Below are 18,846 nucleotides of genomic sequence, written 5' to 3'. Positions count from 1 at the left end.
TCCTGTACGCCACACCCTCAGATTTCACAAAGTAGTATCTCAGCTCGGCACATATATACAGTGGATATAAAAAGTGTATACACTCCTGTTAAAATGCCAGGTTTTTGTGATATAAAAAAATTAAACCACAATAAATCATTTCAAAACTTTCCCACCTTTAATGTGACCTATAACCTGTACAGTTCAATTGAAAAACAAATCTGCTAGGGGAAAAATATAAAAAATAAACCTACAATAAGCTGGTTGCATAAGTGTGCATACCCTTAAACTAATACTTTTATTGTAGCACCTTTTGATTTAATTACAGCATTCAGTCTTCTTGGATAGGAGTCTTAGCAGCATGGCACATTGCAAAAGTGTTCCAGATCTGTCAGATTGAGAGGGCATCTCTTGTGCACAGCCCTCTGTTGGATTTAGGTTTAGGCTGCGACTGGGCCATTCTAAAACTTTAATTTTCTTCTGGTGAAGCCATTCTTTTAATTTGGATGTATGCTTGGGGTCATTGTCATGTTGAAAGGTGAAATTCCTCTTTATCGTCAGCTTTCTAGCAGACTCCTGATGGTTTGGGGCCAGAAGTGACTGGTATTTGGAAATGATCATAATTCCCCTCTACCTTGACTAAAGCCCCAGTTCCAGCTAATGAAAAGCAACCCCAGAGCATGAAACTGCCACCACCATGCTTCATCGTGGGGATGGTGTTCTTTTGATGATGTAAAGTGTTTTTTGCTCCAAACGTACCTTTTGGAAATGTGGCCAAAAAGTTCAACCTTGGTCTCATTAGACCTAACACATTTTCAAACATGCTTTTGGGAGACTTGATGTATTGGTTTGCAAATTTTAGCCGGGCCTGAATGTTTTTCTGTGTAAGAAAAGGCTTCCGTCTTGCAACCCTACCCCATAGCCCAGACATATGGAGAATACGGGTAATTGTCACATTTAGTACACAACCAGTACTTGCCAGAAATTCCTGCAGCTCCTTCAGTGTTGCCATAGGTCTCTTGGCAGCCTCCCTGACCATTTTTCATCAGTTTTGGAGGGACGTCCAGTTCTTTGCAACGTCACTGTTGTCCTATATTTTCTCCACTTTATGATGACCATCTTCACTGTGTTCAATGGTATATCCAATGCTTTGGAAGTTTTTTTGTACCCTTCTGACTGATACCTTGCAACAATGAGATCCCTTTGATGCTTTGTAAGGCTCTGTGTGAGCCATGGCTTTTGCTGTAGCAGGCAACTGAGTAAATGTCAGGAAAATCCTATTAGGACATCTGAACTTTATTTGGGATTAATCAGAGTCTCTTTAGTTGATGGCAGGTGTGTACCCAAGAAGACTGAATGTTGTAATTAGCTCAAAAGGTACTTCAACAAAGTATTTAAGGGTGTGCACACTTATGCAACTAGGTTATTGTACGTTTTTTACTTTTTATATTTTTTCTCCTAACAGATTTGTTTGTTTTTCAATTGAATTGTGCATGTTATAGTTCACATTAAAGGTGGGAAAGGTTTTGAAATGATTTATTGTGGTCTCGTTTTTTTATATCACAAAGACCTGGCATTTTAACATAGGTGTGTACACTTTTTATATCCACTGTACTTGCTGCGGTAGCATTGTCGCCTCACAGTAAGACGCTGTCCGGTTCGATTCTCAGCTAGAGCGTCTTCTGCGTGGAGACGTATGTGAATGGGGCGTACCTTCGTTGAAGGTTGTGCATCAGGGCTGGTAACTCGGCACGTAAAAATCAAATACCAATCATTAGCGGACCGGAGTTCCGCTGTGGCGACCCCTAACCGGGAAAAGCCGAAAGAAACAACAACTTGTTACTTGACCAATCCAGTTGAAACCTTTTGCCATTTGTATCCTCGTTGTCTCTCCTTTCAATGGACGCAGAAATCTGCTTTATTTGTCATAGCTTGACTTTTGGAAAGAAAGCTTTCTAAATAGTTGGGCTTTTATGGCTCTGTTTTTAGCTTTAGGCCTCAACAAACTGGAACTGATGGGCAATGTTGTTCTGGTTTGCCTGGATAGAAACCTGAGCCGGTGAGCCAAGTATATTGTCACAGGATATGTTTATGATATTGAGTAAATTCAAAAAGACATCAGTATTATCATACTTTGACTTTTCTAGTAATTGCTTTCCACTCTGTACTGTACGTTCAGCTAGCCCATTTGACTGTGGGTATTCCAGACTACTAGTAACATGTAAAAAGTTCCATTCTTTTGCAAATTGCTTTAACTGACTGGTAAATTGGGTACCATTGTCAGAGAAAAGCTTCTATGGACTTCTTTGGACTGAGAGATGATGTTTCAACTTGGTGATAATAGCAGTGGATGTTAGGTTAGGTAGCAAATCGATCTCGAACCAATTTGAATAAGAGTCTACCAACACTAAGTAATGCTGATTGTTCCACTCGTATATCAGTGCCTGCTGTTGACCAAGGTAGTTCAGGAACTTGACTTAGTTGAAGTGGTGGATGTTCTTCATGTTTCACTGTTGCAGTCTTCACACTTGGGTTATCTGCCTGCAGGTAGCCCTCAGTCGGCCCGAATACCAGAGACTTAGTATTTCTGCGTCGGGTGCTGTCACTCCAGGATTGACATCAGGTTGTCAGGGGTATAAAAACAGGCAGCCGACGCAATTACACCAGTCTTTCTGGCTGAGGAGCCCGTAGCAGAAGCAGTTCGCAAGTGTCGGTCGGCCGCTACCCGAATTTTTCATATACGAATTGAATAATCCTGAAGTCTTCTAAAGCTAAGTACCCCGTTGGAGATCCTTTTTTCTTGCTCTAACCAATGTCAGAAAAAGTTAATTGTCTTGCCTGTGGAAAGCAAGTACCTCACAGAGGTTTTCATTCTTACTGTGTCACCTGTTTAGGGCCAGACCATGACGTCCCTCACTGTCAGTTTTGTGCCTTGTTTAATGCCAGAACCATTCGTCGGGCTCTTTGACACTAAATTTTTTCGCTGTCGATCTCCGTATTCTAAAATGGCTTTGGTAAGCCATCCGACTACCGATATTCCAAAAAAGTAAGGATAACGAGACTGCATAGGTCCAAATCTGTTAACAACTCTTCCGTTAAGCTAGTCGCCAGTCTGCCTGTACTCCAGTGAGGCGCTTTCGCAGCCCCTGATGCCCGCTTCAGTGGATTCGCAGGCCTCTACCAAGACCCATTTGGAGTCCAGTATTCTGCGAGACTATTCTTCGACTATAGAACCTGCAGATGTCTCTACCTTGGATGGGTCCGGAGCTGCTGTGCAGGCACTGGTTTCTGAGGTAGTTCTTCCCTTAACCAATGTTCGACTCAAACTGACGACTTCCTTTTTAACCAAAACTACTGAGGTTCTTAGGCCCAGAGTACGCACTACGCCTAGAAAACCAGCGACCAAAATGCATGCACCTGCTCCCATGCTACAAAAACAAATGCTTAGAATGGCTGAAGACCTTATTACGCTGATTAGGGAAAGTCAGCCTTCCCCCGCTAAGAGACAGAGTCCATTTCCCTTCAACTTCTACAGACCAGGAGTCCGATGACTCTGAGATTTCTGATTATGAAGACATGCCCTTATCTGCTTATGAGGATTCAGATGCAGAGGAATCCATTCCCACTGCCTCCCCTCCAGAGGATTTTTCTTTTGGTGAAACCTTGCATACCTTAAGAGACCATTTCTACTGGAAATGCCAATACTATCCTCAGTCCAAAAAGAGACTCAGAATTTCTAGAGTTGCCTCAGCACAGGCCTTTAACCTGTCCTGGATGTTGTGGATGATGTTTTTATGGAATCCAGTTTTACTCCTGACACACTACCTCCTGCCCCTAAGAAACCTGACAGGTACTACAGAGTACCTGACACTCACAAATTTATTTTCAAGAATCCTACTGCTGACTCAGAGATCATTTCCCAGGGGCCTAAAGGTATCAAGGCTACTACAGCCAAGAGTCCCACCCCTTTGGACAGGGATTCCAGAGCCTTAGACAGATGGGGTAAGAAGGTATATACCTCTGCAACTCTTGCTATTAGGGCATTGAATTGTCAGTATCACATGCTGAAGTACCAGCAACATATTGTGGAACATATTAAACAAAAAGTGGCAACCTTTTTAGACTGTGCAGAAAGTAAAGAATTGCAGGAGCTTGTGCACTCAGCAAGCAAAGTCAGCAAGCATACTTTGCAGTGTGGCTTTGACACCCTAGAAGCATCTTGCCGGGCAGCAGTCACTGGCTCTGTACTGAGAAGACATGCTTGGCTGAAGGAGCAGACCTTGCCAGACCATGTCAAATCAAAGTTACTGGACGCTCCTTTGAATATGGACTGTTTGGCACCAAAGCAGACGAGGCTATTAAAAAGGTGGAAAAAAAAGCTAAGTCTATGCAGACTGTTAAAGAATTCTTACAAGTGCAACCCCCTAGATTCAGTAGGCATTGGCCTTCCAAGCACTGGTCCTTTCCAGCCGTTCTCAAACCAGACCTAGGGGAAACAGACCACCCAGATTACAGTCTCAGGGTATGCAGAGATCTAAGCAATGGAGTGCCCCCACCCCTAAAACAGGGAGTTTTAAGCCACCTCCTTACGGAAAAAGCTCACAATTACTTCTTTACTCCACTCCCCAGCCCTTCCCAATTGCTTGTGCCCCAAGGAGGAAAACTTGCCCTTCATGCAAAAAAACTGGATGTCCATCACTCAGGACCGGTGGGTCCTCAACATTGTATCCCAGGGGTACAAATTTTATTTCTGTTCACTGCCAACCCCAAGCGGGTTTACAGACCTTCCTCCAAACCAGTGTGCAGAGGCTCAAAACAAAGTACTTTCCCTGCTGAATATCAGAGCTGTTCAGCTGGTTCCAGTAGAACAAAGGGGTCAAGGATTCTACACCAGACTGTTCCTGGTACCAAGGAAAGAGGGCTCTTGGCACCCGATCCTGAATCTTTCAATTCTCAACACCTTCCTGGTGGTGCCAAAATTCAAAATGCTTACCTTGCAACAGCTTCTTCCTATGCTAGCCAAGGATGTCTGGTTAGTCACCCTAGACTTAAAAGAATCATATCTGCACATCCCCATGAGGGAGTCATGCAGGAAGTATCTACGTTTCAGGGCAAGAGCTATGCATCATCAGTTCTCTGCACTTCCCTTTGCCTTATCTACTGAGCCCAGAGTATTCACAAAATGCCTGGCTCTAGCCATTACATGCTACAGGCAGAGAAATATCCCAATTTACCCGTACTAGGACTGCCTGATTCAGGCAGACAGTCAGGAATTGCTGCTGCAGCACTTGACATTTGTGAAAAAAATTCTCACTTCCTTTGGGTGCACCATCAACGAAAAGAAGTCAAAACTGGTACCCAGTCAATAGATTGTATTCCTGGGAGGAAGCTTGGACACAACTTCCCAGGTGGCATTCCTCACTTCAGAAAAACGAGTCTGTCTGACAGACTACTTCAAACAAATGGCCACCAGAACCCAGCTATCCGCAAAACAAAAATACTGCAAGCCCTAGGGTTCATGGTCTCATGTATACTGCTAATTCCATATGCAAGACTACATATGAGGAAACTTCAATGGTATTTAAAAAGCCTTTGGTTCCAACATTCTCAGGACCTGGAAACAGTAATTCCTACAGTCTAAGGACAGAGTTCCTTTGATGGGCAGAAGTATGCAACCGCAACAGGGGACTGCCATTTACTCAACCCAATGCCACCCAGACCCTAACCACAGACGCGTCAGACTATGTCTGGGGGGCACACATGGACGGCAAATGTATTCAGGGCCACTGGAGCCAAAGTCAAATTCATCTGCACATCAACCAAAAAGAGATGCTAGCTGTACAGAATGCCCTGACAGCTTTCAGATCCCTACTGTTTCCAGGACAATTGCTAATAAAAACCGACAACACCACAGTTATGTGGTACATCAACAAGCAGGGGGAACCCACTCCTACCCACTCTGCAGGTTAGCCATGGCCTTGTGAAACATGGCCTTGGACATTCAAGTCCATCTGCAAGCTCAGTTCCTGCCAGGCAAACAAAACTCACTGGCAGACTTGAGCAGAAATTTCCTAGACCCACATTAGTGGCAATTGGAGCCCAGCACCTTCAACCTTCTGATTCAGAAATGGGAGCCCCCAGAGGTGGATCTTTTTGCCTCCCCCTACAACCACCAGCTCAGCAAATTCTGCACCAGGAATCCTCACAGCAGGGCCTGGAAAGTGGATGCCCTATCTTTTCTGTGGGGAAATCTCTCAATCTATGCCTTCCCCCTCTGCCCGTTCTCTCAAGAGTATTACTCAAGATAAAACGGGACAGACTAAGGACAATTCTGATTGCCCCGGACTGGCCACGCCAGCACTGGTATGCAGTCCTGCGCAACCCGACACTTGTGCCACCCTGACACCTACACCAAAACCCAACCCTGCTCTCTCAGCAGGAGGGTCAGAATTTCTATCCACAACTGCAAACCCTAAATCTTGCACCCTGACGTATTCCTTGAATTCTCCCCCAGAAACCGCAAGCAGGTGCTGGACATCATTCTTTAAGCCAGAAGACCCAGTACAAGAAAGTCCTGTGCTGATAAATGGAAAAGGTTCTGCTCATGGATTCAATCTAAAGGAGAGGACACAACACTGCCCTCCCTGCCTCTAATCCTGGATTTACTTAGCAGATCTACTCCACAAAGGCCTGTCCTCCTCCATTAAGATACATTCCTCAGCCATTTCTGCTCATTACAACACTGAGCCACCTCTCTTCTCGCACCCTCTTATCAAACAGTTCCTGAGAGGGGCAAACAACATAAGGCCAGTAACTTTGTACTGGAAAAGATCACTCTTTCCCCCTTTGAACCTGCTGCATCAGCAGAGTTAAAATTCCTCTCTTGGAAAACGACCTTTCTTCTAGCCATCACTTCAGCTAGGAGAGTGTCTGAGTTACAAGCACTGATGGCTGTGGAACCCTTCATTATTTTCCACTGTGACAGGGTTTCCCTCAGGACTAACCCTTCCTTTATGCCTAAAGTGTGTCCAGTGTGGCTCGCAACCAATCCATCCATTTGCCAACCTTCTTCCCTAATCCTCAGAATAAAGGGGAAAAGATCCTGCACTCCTTGGATGTGCACAGACAGCTCAGATTCTACCTTGATATGACTAAGCCCTTCAGAAAATCTGACCATTTAGTAGTTCGCTTTGCAACAGGGGTAGAGGACAAGGCCATTTCAAAACAAACTGTTTCCAAATGGATAGCACACTGCATCCATTTCTGCTACAAGAATGGAAAACCAACCCCTCAGGGGGTCCGAACACATTCCACTAGGGCAACGTCTATCTCTACATCATTAATCAGGGGATTCCCTACCAGGGACATCCTAGAAGCTGCTCCCTGGAGTTCTGAACACAACTTCACCAAGCATTACCACCTGCCTATCTTTTCAAAATCCAGGGCAGGTTTTGCTACAGCAGTCCTGCAAGGCATACTAGCCCAGCTGTAACTCTTCTTGCCTGCCTCCACCCTTCAGCTTTGGGAATCCACAAAGTGTGATAACTGCAACAGTGAAACATGAAGAACATAGTACAGTTGTGTACACTTACAGTAAATATAGATGTTAGAGTGTATTCACTTTTGCAGTCCTGGTTTCCTTCCCTCCAACCCCCTGTTTTTCTCTCTCTCTCTCTCTCTCTCTCCTCGATATGGCTATTACTCACCTTTTCGGGGGTATTGGTATTTACTTTTTACTGGAGGTGTTTTTCCCATCATAGCTTAGCTCCCTATTTGGGGGGCTCCTGACATTTTGGGCAAGAAAAACTGATGTAATGGTGTCTGCTGCCTGTTTTTATACCCCCTGGCGACCTGATGTCAATCCTGGAGCGACAGCATCCGATGCAGAAATACTAAGTCTTTGGTATTTGGGACGACTGAGGGCTACCTGCAGGCAGATAAACCCAAGTGTGATGACTACAACAGTGAATACACTCTAACATCTACTTTTATGGTAAGTGTATGCAACTGTACTTTCTCACAAATGCGGTTTAGTGTTATTGCATACTGAACAAGAAGAAAGTACTTATCAATGGCTTTTGCTAGAAAAGGCCAAAGTACTAGCCCTTCTTTTGGTAGATTCAGAACTTGGGCGACCACGATGCAAACTCTGAATATATTCGCATTGTAAGGAAGCAGGAACAACAATTTTAGGACCTTTGAAAATAATGCCATCTTCCATCAACGTCTCATCTCTGTAAGGAAAACAAGTTTGCACTTAAGGCAGTACACTGGATTGCTTTGACGGCCATCCAACAGTAATGAAGTGGTTGAGCTTTTGCAAAACTGGAGTGGTCTTTGTATTCTCATAGCTCATCTAGTCTTGTGGTAGAAAAATTATGCACTTCCATTATGCCAAGTTGAAAATTCTCTGCGTCAAGTTGTTCGTAGTATTTCTGGATGATCTGGATAAGGTGTCAGCCAGATAAAGAAGTTTGCCTTTTGTGTAGACCATTTTGAAGTTGTACATTTGCAATTTGAGCATCATTCTTTGTAATCTTGCTGGAGCTGAATGCATGGGCTTCTTTAAAATAGTGACTAGATTTTGATCAGTTTCAATCTGAATATCTCAACCGTAAATATAATCGGAAAACTTTGAACATGCAAATATTATCACAGGAAAGTTACTGGTTTATTGACATCATAGTATCTTCATGTAGGTGGGGTGGCAATTTTCTGCTTAAGGTCTTCAAATGTTCTCTGGTGCTCTTCCAAACAAGACCATGTAACATTTTTGTGTCAGCATTTTTGTGTCTCTGCTCTCTCAGAGGTCTGTCAACTCACTGAAGTCTGGTATAAACTTGCCTAGATAGTTGACCATACCAAGAAAACGTTGTACAGTTTGAAGATTATCTGGTGCTGGCATCTCAAGAATGGCTGCTTGCTTGGACTGGTCTGGCCTTAAGCCAGTGCTAATAAACAAATGACCTACATATGTTATTTCTGGTAGTCTGAATGTGCACTTCATATGCTCTGTCAAGATTTCTGTTATGGTCTGCTTCACTATTGCCTCTAATAATCTACTGTTATGGCACATAGATAAACTGAAAAACATTTGTTCCATTGCATGCTGAAATACTTCACATGCAGAATTTATTCCAACTGGCATCCTGAGGAGAATCTGTGTCTTCCAAATGGGGTACTGAATGTAGGTCAGTAGTGAAGATTTACGATCAAGCATTACTTGCCAAAATGAACTTTTTGCATCCAAGACTGAAAAAACAGTGGCATTCGGTACTAGGGCTGTGACTTCCTTGACTGTATGCATAGGAGGATGCAGTCTCGTTAATGCTTTGTTAAAATCTTTTGGGTCAATTCATATTCTGATTTTATCTGAGCCTTTTTTGTGAGCGGCTACCATGGATGACACCTTTTAGTAGGTTCTGTAACTGGACAAATTACATCTTGCTGCACCATTTTATCCAATTGATCTTTGATTTTATTCTGCATATCTGACGGAACTTTTCCCTGGTGGTCTGACCACTGGACTGACTTCTGGGTCTGACTTCATAGAATACACAGCTGGAAGTTTGCCTAACTTATCGTTTGAAAAAATAGTATCAGTGAAGCTGGAACTGGGACATGTGCTTATTTGATGAATTTCTTTAGTAAAGGAAAGCAGATTCATCCTCAAACAAAATACTTCATTCTTTGCCAATAAATCTGCTGCATCAACCTTTTCACTAATTACTGTACACCATCTGCATAGAAAGTAGACTGCAACCCTACTTTGATCAGTTTGCTTTTTTAAGCCTTTTAGACTCATGATTGGCACCACAGTTGCGACAGTTAACAGTAAATCTTAATGTGGGTTTTGCTCTCGCCCTTGCACTGAGCATGCTCTTTTTACTGAGCTAGTCTTCAAACTTGTTGGAAGACTACAGGTTTTACTTGGGGAGCCTGTGGGGGTGGTATGTGCCATGTGCTTAGCCCTGCTTCTGCTAGCCATGTGTTGTATGCTGTCTACATTTGCTCTGGAGCCTGCTTATCACTTGCAAGCATACTTGTGTGCCTTTCTGTAACTTCATGGATTTGACAAATCTTAGTAGCTTTGTTCAGCGTTAAATCACTGTCGTGAAGCAAAATCTTTCTCACTGCAGCACTATTAATACCACATGCAAGCCTGTCCTTTATTAACTCAACTTTTAAATCACCAGACTTGCACATTTTTAGCTTTGATTCTCAGGTCAGTAATATAAGTTGAAAATGTTTCTTCTGGGTTTTGATCTCTTTTGTAAAACAATGCCTCTCTAATTTAACATTTGTCTGAATGTTGCACACTTCCCTGAATTTGCGTTTCAAACACTCAGGGTCTTCCCTTGATTCAGCGTGTACAACAATATGACAGTTTTCCCTTTCTCCTTCATATAGCACTGGTGCATACACAAATTGAATGCACTCTTTCAATGGCCTCTGACACAGCTAGGTTAAGCAAAATTAATGCCCTTGTGCATCCATCTTTGTCAGAATAAGCTGCTTGTATAAAAATGTTATACTCTTGCTCAAATATTCTCCAATTCTCTGCAGTATTCTGATCAAATACAAGTGGATCTGGTCTGTGAAATTTCTGTGCTGTGTTTAACATATACCAGTGAAGGCTTTTGCAAGTATGCGCAGACACACACCCACACCAGAAATGTTTGCCAGTACTTGTAACTATACCCAATCGCAAAACAAGTCTCAAAATAACTAAACGTTGCAAAATAAGTCTCTTGGGCACATTAATACTCTTGAAATCACTGTAAAGTAAGAAATAACCTCTTATCAGTGTAAGAAACATTTCAAAATAACTGCACTGTGCGAATAAACTGGGCAGAAGAAGCTCAGAGTAAGAAACGTTTCAAAGTAACTGCTCTTTGTGAATAAACAGTACACAACACACTGAAACCACAACCCACACCGCTGAATCCTTTATAAATGCCTTCTACGGGCACCTTCAAGAATGCATGGGTCATGCAATCCCTAATAAAACCAAGACATATTCCCCCAAAGGCAGGCGCCCTGTCTGGTGGACCCCAGCCATTAACAAACTTTACAACAGGAGGAGGAAGCTACTACATGACAGAGCAAAATCCCTAAAAGAGAAGGCATCTCTGATCAGTACTAGCAAAAAACTATGATCTTTCATAAAATCATCCAAGGCCAACTTTGAGAAAAAAATTGCAAAAGGCGCAAAAGACAATCACAAGGCCTTCTTTAGCTATGTTAGAAACCTGGGTGGAAACTCCCAGATATGCTCAGAGTTAGTCCAAAATGACACAAAATACACTGAACCCACAGACATTGCCAACATTCTGGCAGACAGGTTCAGTGCAAATTTCTCTGCCCCCTCCCCCCCAAAAGGAGAAATATCTATTCCAGCAGAGTGTAGCCTCCCTAACATCTCAGATGCCCAGGTGAGAGCCGCCCACTCCAAAGCTAAAAACACAGCATCAATGGGACCGGACGGTGTCCCGGGCTGCGTGCTACATGAACTCCAAGAGGAACTAAATCCGCACATAAGGCTGCTGTTTAATCTTAGCCTTACTACAGGATACGTACCCAAAGAGTGGCGTACAGCAACAGTGATCCCACTCCACAAAGGCGGTGCTTCTACAAACCCTGGAAATTACCGCCCCATAAGCTTGACGAGCCTGGTCTGCAAAGCTATGGAAAGGATCATTATGGAACACACAAACAAAGACATTGCGGACCTACAGACATTGGATCCTACCCAATTTGGCTTTGTCAAGGGCAGATCCTGCCTTTTGAACTTGGTCAACTTTTTTGAAACAGTCACTAAGGCCATTGTTGAGGGTAAGGCAGTTCACACAGCCTACCTTGACCTTGCAAAAGCCATCGACACAATACCCCACTCGGGCATCATAGACAAACTCACCAGCTTAAATGTAAACCCATATGTCACAAGATGGGTTGCAAAGTGGCTCAAGGACAGAACCCGCAAGGTCAGAATTGCTGGAGCCATGTCAGACTCTAAGCGGTGTCCCACAGGGCTCAGTCCTGGGACCCCTCTTATTCGGCTTTTATTTTTCCGAGGTGCAAGCAAACATAAGTGGATTGTGGCTGACAAAGTTCGCAGATGACTGCAAACTGGGCACCATAGTTGATACTCCCGTGGACACAAGCATCCTTCAGAGAGGCCTCATAGAAACGGATAATTGGTGCCAGACCCATGGCCTTAAACTGAACACCAAAAAATGTATAGTCATACCCTTTGGGAAAAACAAGGTACCCACAAATTACCACATAGGTGGTAATCCATTAAGTACGGAAGAGGTAATCAGGGACCTAGGGACCCAAGTTGACAGTAACCTCTCATTTGACACTCACATTGCCAAGGTGGTTAGGAAGACCTTCTATATTGCCCACCTTATGAAGGGATTCACATCCAGATCAAGAAAGGTCATTGTGCCCCTGTACTCTTCTCTTATCAGGCCCATGATTGAGTACAATGCCCCATTTGGGATGTATCTTACCCAGACACCTGCAGCAGTTAGAAAGACCCCAAAAGTTCCTCACCAAGAGGATAAAGGGTCTCAAACATATGTCATATGCTGCCCGGCTGAAGAAACTCCAGCTCTATTCAGTCGCATACCGCCTACTCAGAGGTGATCTATGCCTGACGTACAAGGTCATGTCCAATCCGGAATTAATAGACATGCTCCACCTCAGAAAATCCAAATCCATCAGAGCCACGATAGCAAGAGTTTTGAACATCAACACAGAAATAAATAGGACGTGCTGGAGGGACAGATTCATAACCCAGAGGCTCCCTACACTCTGGAACAGAATCACAGTCCACGTTAGGTAGAGCCCCTCACTAGCTCTCTTCAAGAGAAATCTTGACGAGTGGATGGGAGATCGTAGGTTTACCCCGGGGGTCATCTCAGTGTCACTACTAGACAGAGGCACAGTAAACTAAATCCTAAATGGGCGTAGTATTCTCATCCCAAGGGGTGGCGAAAGCCACACACACTTTGGCTAGGCTTATAAATTCCCTAGGGCAGATAGCCTAGTACGAACCTATGAACCTATGAAAAATGGCTGAACTTTGCTAAATAACTCTGTGCAGTGAAATAAACACTCTAATGGTGGCACTCTGTGAATAATTAGGTACACCCAACACATGAAACTTTTTGAAATGACTGTAATTTGACTGTAATTTGACTGCACTTGACAAAGTAGTTACACTTTTGCACACAAACACTTTGAAATAAATGCACAGTAATAAACATAACACTGTAAGCAAAACTTTTACACACTTTGAGATTCTTTGAATAACTCTAGTTACGCCCTGAATAGCTTCAAACAATGTGAAATAGTAGTTTATGCCAAAACTCAGTAATTTGCCAAAAACATGCAGTTGCTTTGCTTTATTTATGCTTATGTCTTTTTTGCTCTTTATTATATTTGTTTTGTTCATTTAATCTCTTTTCATGGCCATTATACTTTTCTTGTGCTCGTTTTACTCTAAATGTGCTCATTTTACTTTAAACATGCTTGTTTTGCAATTCTGAGGTAATTCTGAACACCTTATGTGCTTTTCTGATCGTGTTATCAAATATCTTAATTTCAAATTAATAAACTTTTTATGATTCTTGTTTGCTTAATGTTTCCGTGCTATTCATTTGCTTAATAATCCATTCTGTGCCCTTGTAATGCTCTGTTTTATCTTTTTGATAAGATAAATCGTTCATGTAAGCTTTTATTACCTTTACTTAGTTTCTGGCCCTTTTTTCACACTCTGTTCACTTAGTGTACTTTCACTGTTAACTTTGAACCTCGTAGCTCTGAAAAGCAGTCTCAGAATCCCGATTCTGATACCATGTCGCACGTCTGGTCAGGATAAAGTAGACAAACATTTGTGGGTTCTGTTCAAGCAGCTTTATTGTATACAAACACATCAGGATTGAGACTAACTTTAATTTGGATAAACTTATAAACTAGTTGGTCACACACCTACATTTTCACATTCTGTCTGCACTCTCAAAATGGCACTGTAGGTAGTGCGTGCTTGCTATTTATCTGCACGTGCTGTCCTTGGAAATGTTTATTAAAGGTACAACACACACACTTTTACAGCATCTTTATGGTGATCAATTGGATCTACGTACATAGTTCACTAAAATGCGCCAATTTCTTCTTTTATGGTGGTTTCTATTCCCATTTGCTTTTTTTCTCAATTCTCTCACTTTTTTGGCTCATCATTGCATTGCTTATTTTGTGCATTGACTTGATATTTGCCTGAATGCTTTATATGTTTTTATGCTTGTGCTGATGTTTTTAGTTTGTTGCTGGAAATAGTGTAAATTCTGATCTGTTTTGATACTGTGCATTGCTTTTACCACATCTTTCTACATATTTTGATTATCTGTTCCCTTTTCTGTATTCTTCTAAGAGTGATCCTTCTTGACCTAATTACTTTCTAGTTTTCTGTACTTGATGCTTCTGTGCCTTCTTTGAAGGTTGGTCGTCGGGCTGGCACCTCGGCACTGTAAAAATCAACTGCCAGTCATTAGCGGACCGGAGTTGCACTGTGGTGACCCCCAACCAGGAAAAGCCGAAATACATCAGTTTTTCTCTACTTGATGTTTCTGTGGTTGCATTTACTTCTCTTCCTTTTCTTTTTTACTGTACATATTTATGGTAGCACTTTATCCATATTAGTTTAGCTACACAGTAATATGTCCTGTTTCTTTATCATATGAATTTCTGTTAATAGCCCTGATTACTGTTTCATCTGTTTTACCTATCTTTTTGTACCTTATTTATTATCTGTTAATTCCTGCAAGTCTTCCCATAGATAATTTTTTCTGAACTAAGAGCATCTTTGCTTTTGGTTTCTCTCAATCTTGAGAAAGTTCCAGAACATCATGTTATGACATGTCCTCTTCAGATGTATCCTGCTTTATCTACTTCTCCTCCATATTGGGGATCCAATAGCTCATCACTCCGCAACATTAACTGCATCAGAGTTTACCGCTCCTTCCCTTGCCTTGCATCTTCAACTTGGCTTTCATACAAGTTTCCTGCAGGAGGCTCCAAAACCTCTCCCTTTGGTAGATTCATTTCATATGCATCCCGCTCCATCTGCTGCTTCTCTGTCTGGGAACTCGCTGATCCATCCAGTTGCAACACTGACTCTGTTGGAGTTTCCACATTAAAACATTCATTTCACAGATGTCCATCACTTAATTTTCTACTTGTTTTATTTCTACCTCACTAATCATTTTATTATGTTTCCCCCTTTGCGATCTTATTTTTTGGGTTGTGAAAATTTTCTTTATATGGGTGCCTTTCCCTGCATTTCTTTACAAATATTTTTGAAGCTGTTTTTGTGTTGATTAGTTTGGCTTTCTCCTTTGTATAAGTATTGCACCATATCAGGTCTTTCTCTTCTTTCCCATGTCCATATTTCTTATCTCTTTCAAAAACCTCTTTTATTCTTTTTATTTTATTTTATGTTGCTTCTTTTTCCAAGTGGTTCAATGTTTCTTCAGCTAGATCATTTTCATTGATCTGTTGTATTAAGGAACATAAACTATTTATTGCTTTTGACAGTTTTTCTTCTGCAAGTATTTTTCTTATTTGTCTTAATCTTTATAAATATCCTTTGTCTGGAAGTTATGGGCTTGTTCCATAATAGTAACTGTACATTTCTTTATCCTCAACAGTATGCTTCTTTTTTGGAATGTCACTTTTTTGCGGAATACGTCTTATTTCTACTATAGGGGTACCACCCTTTTGTATTTTTTGTGGACTATTTCCTTCTGCTACATGGGTGGGGGGGACTCCATATGAGTAAAATGCAGTGGTACCTTAGATCATTATGGATTCAGTATCTATGCCCTCTGTCCTTTCTGATCCCTGTTCTGGGATTTGTAGAAAGGAAGATTTTTTTTACCAGTAGACCAGATCTTTTGTAGTCCAGGCATCCCTCTCTCCCTTCCGACCACTGTGTTGTCCGTAACTACAGATGCCTCAGACTTGGCATGGGTTGTAGTTTCCAAAGGTGTATAAGTGCAAGCCCTGTGGAACCCTTTAGACAGATGCATGAAAATGACAGTGTCATTGGCACTGACCAATGTTTTGAAAGCTTCAAATCATCTCTGGACCTCTGCAAGTGTACACTGACAGCATTACAGTAAGGTGGTATATAGCCAAGTGAATACCAGATCCTACTCTCTCTAGACTGGCTGTGACACCCTGTGGATAGCAGCTCAGCTTAGTTTGACTTGCATACATTCCTTGAAAGCAAAACCTAATTGCAGACAAGCCAGGACAGACCCCGGTTGGGGTCTTCAAATAATGGATCTATATGTGGGGAACACGTCTAGATCTGCTTGCTTCCTTTCAGAACATACAGCTTGAAAAATTCTGCTCCAAGACGTCTTGCAAACAGACTTGGAAAATAAATCTCATTCCCATAGACAAAAATGTTCTTTGACTTTCCACCCTTTCCATTGCCTCCTGCTGGTTACAATGGAAAGAAGATCCAGAAAGACACTCCAGAAATGGTGGTGGTGAATACCCTTTTGGCTCAGGCAGTAGTGGTTCTCCTTTTTCACTATGACCATATCACAAATTTCTCCATGGACTGCATTTTCTCAGAGAATAGTTTGATACTCCCCGATCTGAAAAATCTTCAACTAACCACCTTGATAGAATTTTTATACTTTTTAGGCACCTGTTTTCTTCGATGCGCAGCTGGTTCTAAAAGAGGCAAAATATGCTACTAGAAGGTTATGTATTTGCAGGTGTAAAAGATTTTCTAGTTCGTGCCAGTCCAAGAACCAGGGCCTTCTTCAGGACCTGCTGCATGGGGTTCTTGATTATTTGCATAAGTTACTGTCCTCTAGCCTTTCTTCCCATATAAGTGTGCATTTGTCTGTCTTTTTTCTTGTGTAACCTGCCCCCCCCCCCCCAACCATGCTTAGATGAGAAGTTTTTTTGAAAGGGGATATTGCATTACAAACTTGCTTTTCCAGGTCCAAAACACGCTTTGTTAGAACCATTCTTGAGGGTCTCTTGGAGTCTGTTTATTGCCCTTCTCCCTTGCATAAACACTTCTGTGTGGATCAGTTGCTAATCTGCCGCCTCTCAAGAAGTGATAGACCCAGTGTATGGAGAAGAAGAGTTTGGAACCTTGTTAATTCCATCGGGGAACTTGTTAAGAAAGTCATTTTTGCCGCCTGCAAGTATCTAGTCAGCTTTTCCTGCCTCCTAGTACCAGTCTTTGAAGGGGTGTGCATTTCTTCTGCATTGTGGGCCTTTCACGCCCTACTTTGGTAATTTCTTGTGGAACTTGCTTTGGAAAGGTTGACAAATTACACTAACAGGGCCTTTTTAAAATGCAAACAGACAGTGGCCTTCCATACAGTCTGTTGCTATTTTGACTGTGCTAATTTCTGTCTAGGGTAGCAGGATATTTGTGCCTGGTGGCTTGACTCAAGCTACCTTCCTTGAACAACAAGTTTAGGCAAGCCATTCATTGTATCCTTTAGTGGTGAGGTCATCTCTGGACAAGCTTTCCAAGACCTTACCAAAGATCTCGAGAAGAGGAAATTGCTTTGGCCACCACCTAAATATGAGATATCCCTTTTCTGTCTTTGTAGACTTGTCGTACTGTTTTCGTTATTTCCGTATAGAGATGCATTTGTGTACCAGGATTTTCTTTATTTAATGCATTTTTAAAATCCTTAGTATTTTACAAAAATTGTCATAAACAGCAGAATGTAGTCTTAAATAGAAGTATTTATATGGGTAAAATTACCAACATGTGTATAGACATTTCAGAGACTGTCATTTTCTTTTTCCATAGCTTTGAGATTAGATTATTTACATGTTTAACAAGGTCTCGTCTTTTACTAAAGTGCAAATTGGGAGGCTATGTGGCTGTGCAGATTTCTGTCTGCTGTATTCATTGCCTTGTTTTCTATTTACCAGAATAGTTAATGATGTGTTTTGTAATAGACTAGCTTTATTATGCAAGTAATCTGAGCCATTTTAATTCCAATATAGGTGAACAAACCTTGTGGAAAGGTTCAAGTTTACACTGCAGATATTTCAGAGATCCCAAAGTGCAATTGTAAACCTTCTGATGACAACCCTTGTGGTCTGGATTCAGAGTGTTTGAATCGTATGTTAATGTACGAGTGCCATCCAGCAGTTTGTCCAGCCAAGGAAAAGTGCCAAAACCAGTGTTTCACCAAGCGACAGTATCCTGAAACAAAAATTATCAAGACAATCGGAAAAGGCTGGGGATTGGTAGCAAAGAGAGATATTAAAAAGGTAAGAAAAATTACTTTTTTTTTTTTTTTACTTTTAATGAGCTCCTACACAGAAGCATTCATGTGGTTTCTCTCCCAGTTTTTCATGGTTAATGAGGTATTCTTACTATTTTTTTTTATGGACTTAGTGTGGAATCGATCCATTCTGTGACATGATCATGTTCTTGATGAAATGATACTGAAACTTGCAACCATAAGACCTAGTTCATAATGTTCCAGCTGCATGATGATACCAACAATTGCAGCATTCTTTAAAGATTACTCTCCACTTCCCAGCAGATGCACATTTAGAGTACATGATTATTTTCAGCACAACTCAGAATGCTTCTAACATTTGAGCCTAGACCGGAGTGCAAACTTGATTGGTTAACAGCTGTATGATATTCATTTTTTTTTTATCTGTCAATCCCCTTGTGTATAATGCTGCCACCATGTGTATGCCTTTGCTCTGCATGATCCTTCCTGTCTCTCTGCTATTTTATTTATACCATTTGTTGTCACGCTAAACAGTCATGCCAGATCTAGCGAGACTGACTTT

The 18,846-nt window shown here is 41.8% G+C and overlaps 1 protein-coding gene across 1 annotated transcript in view; it reads left to right on the top strand.

Annotated features, from left to right (window-relative positions):
- Nucleotides 1-18,846, top strand: part of NSD2 (nuclear receptor binding SET domain protein 2) — a 2,565,963-nt gene that overhangs the window by 2,294,088 nt on the left and 253,029 nt on the right. Inside the window, exon 19 of the mRNA XM_044062294.1 lies at nucleotides 18,040-18,309. Within this exon, the coding sequence (XP_043918229.1) occupies nucleotides 18,040-18,309 (270 nt within the window). The remainder of the gene's footprint in view (nucleotides 1-18,039; nucleotides 18,310-18,846) is intronic.

The sequence above is a fragment of the Protopterus annectens genome, chromosome 2.part1 (genome assembly GCF_019279795.1).
Source record: "Protopterus annectens isolate FY-2018-M chromosome 2.part1, PAN1.0, whole genome shotgun sequence".
Lineage (NCBI taxonomy): Eukaryota > Metazoa > Chordata > Ceratodontiformes > Protopteridae > Protopterus > Protopterus annectens.
The sequence above is the reverse complement of the archived record's forward strand: the minus strand, read 5'-3'. Positions and strand labels throughout refer to the sequence as shown.